At 50.9% G+C, this 5515-nt stretch overlaps 1 protein-coding gene across 1 annotated transcript; it reads left to right on the forward strand.

Moving 5' to 3' along the window:
• Positions 1 to 341: 341 nt before the first annotated feature.
• LOC146206773 (uncharacterized) lies at positions 342 to 882 on the forward strand. Its single transcript, XM_084587059.1, has 2 exons — positions 342 to 625; positions 719 to 882. Exons 1-2 carry the CDS (start codon positions 402 to 404, stop codon positions 855 to 857), a joined length of 363 nt encoding a protein of 120 aa, XP_084443185.1. The 5' UTR covers positions 342 to 401; the 3' UTR covers positions 858 to 882.
• The last annotated feature ends 4633 nt before the right edge of the window (positions 883 to 5515 follow it).

The following is a 5515-nucleotide window of genomic DNA, read 5'->3' on the forward strand; positions in this document are numbered from 1 at the left end:
GGAGCCAAATTGTCGGTGTCTTCGCGACAAAAGGAAATGTAAAGGGCGATATTTTATTGAAGATGTTGATCGAAGCTGTTATTATTGTTGAGAACGCCGGACTTTTCGTAGATTACATAACGTGCGATGGGGCAGCCTGGAACCGAAAAATGTGGAGGCTTGCAGGGGTTGGTGCATCAGCAAAGAGTGTTACGTGCAAAGTGGATCATCCCGTTGACAGAGAGAGGAAGTTGCATTTCGTTTCGGACTTCCCTCATCTGATTAAGTGCTTACGAAATGGACTCCAGAGGGCTGACTTTATCGCCCCTGAAGGAAAGGTAATTCGGCACACTTGAAACTACGTATCGCTGTTTGTAATTGAGGAAAACTGCAATGTTGTTTTTGCATTTCTCTAGGTTTCAATGTGGCCTGTTCGAGAAGCATTCCGACGCGACTGCAGCGTGCGGACACTGAAAGTCATGCCTGGACTCACTGAAGCGCATACAGATCCCAACTGTTTTGAGAAAATGAGGGTTTCGTACGCCTTCCAACTTTTCGGGACAAACGTCCTGAGAGGAATGGCATTTTACAAGAAAGATATTGAAAGGAAATGCGGCTCCATCGAAGCTACGCAAGAATTCTTCACGTGAGATATACTACCCATGAATTACTGATTTGTCAGTCGGCATTAGCCTTGCATACAACGTTTGATTTGTGTTTATTTTTGTCTTCTTTTCAGGAAGATAAACAAACTGATAACGGCCATGACGTCAAGGTTTCCTGCCGAAGCACTCAGGCCAGCATCTCCAACAGCTGCCATTCTTGTGGACTTTCTGGACTATCTTGACAAGTGGGAAGCTGGCACCTCTGGAAAATGAGGCTTTCTAAGCGATTCCACAGCGACTGGACTTAGAGTTACCCTTGCTAGCACGCTATAATTGCTGCAGTACTTGACAGAGGCGCTTCGATTTAAGTACCTAATGACTTCGCGTTTGAGTACAGACCCTGTGGAGCACTTGTTTGGAATAATCCGGCAGTCCAGTGGATGCAATTCCCATCCTTCTCCAGAGCAGTTCCTCATCACAGTGAACTGCCTATCATTTTATAACCTTGCTCGAAGCGTTGACGGGGCCAACACCACTCCAGAAGCGATAAGTGCCCTCCTGAACGTAAATGACAAGGAGCAAACTAAAACCCCAAAGACAGTCGATGAGCTTCTTGCTCAAGGTAAACTAGACCAGGCTGAGACTTCTCTCGTTAAGGTGCCACCTGCAAATGACCAACACTTGCCATTAGTGGTACAAAAGAGTGACTCAAGACTTATTTATTATATGGCAGGGTACGTGGCCAGAAAATGTGTCTTGAAACTTAACTGTGCGTCTTGCAAAGACATTCTTCTCGTGGAACCAAATGAGGCAGCAGTGCACCATCTCCCATCCGAGTATACAAAACATTGTGACTGGGGTGGACTTTTATACCCCTCAAAAGATTTGTACTGCTTCGTCGCTGAATTGGAAAATTTATTTACAGAATGCTTCAGCACTGGAGAATTGCACGCCAACAGCATCTCCGACGTGATATCGCTTGTGAGGCAAACATTCATTCATTCTAATGCTGTTGGGTGCAGTGTACACAAGGAAGAGATTAGCATGAAGGTGGTCTCTTTCTATGTCCTTACTCGCTTGCACTTTCTCGTCAAAGGACTGAACAGCGAAAATAGCGCAAAGCGAAAAAAGAGCTAAACTTGCTAAGCTGAGCAAGAGTGTGTAAAATTCGCGGCAGTCAGTTCCACCAATGCTGCTTTGCATTTTCTCGGAAATATTTTGCTTATTATTGCAAATAAAGCCATTTTGTATATATTTCCAACGCAATCAGACTTTTCACATGCCTAATGGGAGCTACATGCAGTGAACGCACGCCAGCCATACGTCACACGGAACGTTTATGACTTTACAAGAGAGGACTATCTGCCTTTCTTCCATAAATGTCTGATGTAAGATTAAACCTCTTAGAGCCCGAATAACTTCAGGAGAGTACCTGCCTGATCACCAGGTACTCGCCGAGCTGCTGCGAGCGAGCGCTTGCTTGCCAGGTGAAGGGAGCGGCAGCGCCATCTGTCGGCGTCGGCGCAAACAGCTTCAGCCCGCCGCCTTCCCTCGACCCACTACTCCTATTCTAGTTCACTATAGTTCGGCTACATCCCCAGTGGCCAGATGTGGGTCATGTGCGCCCTCCTCAGCGCGGGAAGTTTGAAGCTGCGCCACGTGGGCTACATCGTCGGCGCCCTCCTCGGCGCGGGAAGCCTGAAGCTGCGCCGCGTCGGCTGCTTCGCCAGTCGTCAGGTATGCGTCAGGTGCGTCCTCCTCAGCGCGGGCAGTTTGAAGCTCCGCCACGTGGGCTACATCGTCGGCGCCCTCCTCAACGCGGGAAGCCTGAAGCTGCGCCGCGTCGGCTGCTTCGCCAGTCGCCAGGTATGCGTCAGGTGCGTCCTCCTCAGCGCGGGCAGTTTGAAGCTCCGCCACGTGGGTTACATCGCCGGCGCCCTCCTCGGCGCGGGAAGCCTGAAGCTGCGCTGCGTCGGCCGCCTCGCCATTCGCGAGGGATGGGTCATGTGCGTCCGCTTCAACTGCGGAATCGTGGGCTGCTGTAATCGGTGTTGACACCCAGGAGGCATCGAAGCGTCGGAGTGTTGGCGGCTCAGGGGTTTGCACAATCGTGTGCTCCTCCAGATCCTCGAGCAGGTCAGGACTTGAGGGGCGCTGCGGGGGGGTACGAAACCCCTCCGAGGGTGGAGCCCGTTCGGTGGCATCCACAAACTTTTTCGCTTCTTCCTGGGCTTCCAGGATCTTAGAGGCCTCCTCACAGAGCTTGCGGATCATGCGGGAGCAGTCATAACTGCCCGCACGACGGTGGCGGCCGAAGAGTCGGGCGCGGATGGCGGCAGGGTGAAGTTCGCCCTCCATGGTTACGTCTCGTGAAGACGGTTTTTCTTCTTAGGACGGATTAAAAAATAAAAAAGAAAGCCCCATGGTGGGGCAGAAATTAGGGGGACTAGGATGGGAAAGGTGTGGAAGGGATAAGAAATAGCTAGAATGGCCTTTGTGAAGCTGTACCACTCTTGGGAGGAGGGGCGTTCGCCACAACTGTTTTTTGTATTTTTCTACATTTTTACCGTGTTTTTTACGCCCCCACCCTCCCACCTCCTTCGTATTTTGCTCGGCCTTTTTCAACCTCGCGCGCTTCTCCTGTAGTCTTCCGTTTCGCGTGTTTCCAGCCAAGAAATAAACGCCCAGCGGGCGGCCAGGGCTCGTCTCTGTCTCTGCGTCTTGTGTCGTGTGGCTCTCGCATCGTTTGTGCTTCGCTACGTCGCTCGAGCTGGCTAAAACTGCTACCCTTGCTACCCTTTCGTTGCGCAAGCCGCCTTTTCAAGCGCGCGCCCTGCCTAGGCGGCCGCGCGTCTCCCCATCAAACTGTTCCGGCGCTCACTCGTGGCGCTGCCTGTTCGCCGCGAGTGCTGCCCAGGGCAGTCGGAACGGCTCTCGGACCACGTCTCCCGGACGGTCACTCTGCGTTTCGGTGTGGCTGGACGCGGCCTGCTTGCGAGCTCGGCCTGCGGACGCGGTCTGCGGACAGAAATCTGTGATCATAACGAAGTAATGCTTTCACATTAATAAATCGTCTCTTGTGTGCTGTCAGTCTGACTGTAATGCTATGTATAGTCCGCACTGAGTGGCACGATGTGGAAGAGGAAGACGGACTCTCATTGCTGTGCGCCGGGCTGTCGGAGCGGTTACGCGGGCGCACCTGAGGCGTCTTTGTTCGCCGCTCAAGAGACGATGACCTCGGGAAAAGGTGGGAGCGCAATCTTCATAGGGAGGACAAACCACTGACAGAATCTTCGACGATCTGCGAGTGCCACTTTGAGCCCGAATGCATATTCCGGGACTACGATCACGTGATAAACGGCTCCGAAGTGCGACTTCCTCGTGGAAAACCGTCTCTGGCACCTGGTGCGGTGCCTACACTCCTGCCTGTCTGCCCGTCTTGCCTTTCTGTGCGAAGCGTTAAACAGAGACCGGAAAGAAAAAGGCCAGCAAAAGCAAGCTTGTCGGCGACCAGCAAAAAGTCACGACAAGACACACATGTCGTATCAGATGAGGTTTGTCTTGTCTGCCTCGAAGCGGTATTTCTGTTTCTGAGCTGAACGCTTTAAATGAATCTGAAGCTGCAAGCCCCACCGAGGGTGAGCCCTTCACAGTTAATGTGCTTCCACGAGTGACGCTTCCTTCAAAGCTCTGGTGCCGGCTGAATTGCAACAGTGACGTCAGCATGCTTTCGCAACAACTATACAGAGAGACACGGGACTTGAAATTCTCCATGAGAAATGCGTGCTCTTCTGTGCGAATGAAGACAAAACATCCAGCAACAAATCAAGCATTTCGCACCGCCCCTTCATGGTAGCAGACAACACAGAACGACGCAATTTTTCACCACTGCTGAACTCCTAAGAAAGCCAAGATACGAAAACAAAATGCTTAGATAATTACACTGAAGCTAGGTAAAACAGCGGCATGCAGGATTATTTACTAAAAAAGCATAAATGCACCACAATGGGGCAACGACACAGAGAAACACGCACAAGTGTCTGAAGAGGCAGCAATGCCTCCGCTAGAAGAAGTTGCAGTGGCGCCATCTCGTGGTTCCTACACCAAGGAGCACGTCTGCGCCTCTCCGTTCGCGCCACTAGGATAATATTCTAGTTCACTATAGTTGCGCCCATGCAGGAAGGAAACAAGTTATTTCCTTCCTCCATGGTAGCGCCCGGGGGCCCGATTACAGTGCCTAGAATATACTGGCTAGTGTGACGAGCGCCCGCGCTTCCCGTCATGTCTGTGAACAAAGGTGGCGCTGCTATCGACAGCGACAAGGGGTGTAGGCAAAAACGCAGCGTGCCTACTGCGCCAAGCGACGCCGCCTTCGAAACCAGTTCGCGCGTGCAAATATTCTGAAGCGTAAGCTTTGCTTGTGCGTAGAAATAGTTTGGTCTATGTCTGGAGAGTAGTTAAGCACTTTACTAGCCCATTACTGCTGGAATTACCTGGCGAAGAGCGCTGCATTGGCTTCCTTCTCCGTGGCCTCAACAGCGCGCGGCTACGCTGGGCGACTGTAGCAAGGACTGTAGTGACTGATTAAATTAAATGAAAACAAGAAATCACAATGTAAAAGAAAAACTAATATATAGGGAACACTGTCCAACGTCCGGGCCTATTGTTAGCGCATGCAAGGACGATGATATGAATGATTGGAAGTGCGTTTTTTATATGACGACTATTTTGATGAGTACGTTTTCTGCTGCTCTAAGCACCTTCACTCTAAAGAACAATATTACCGGCAACTATACTGAACTGGAAATCATATTTTTAACGCACTGTACCAGCAACTTAGGTCATTATAATTTCACTGATTATGAAGAACTCAATCTTCTACTTCTTTGTGACATTCGACTAGTGGGCGCGCTGCCAACTTGTTTTATCCT

Source organism: Amblyomma maculatum, chromosome 1 (genome assembly GCF_055883805.1).
Source record: "Amblyomma maculatum isolate TAMU_Amacu chromosome 1, ASM5588380v1, whole genome shotgun sequence".
Lineage (NCBI taxonomy): Eukaryota > Metazoa > Arthropoda > Arachnida > Ixodida > Ixodidae > Amblyomma > Amblyomma maculatum.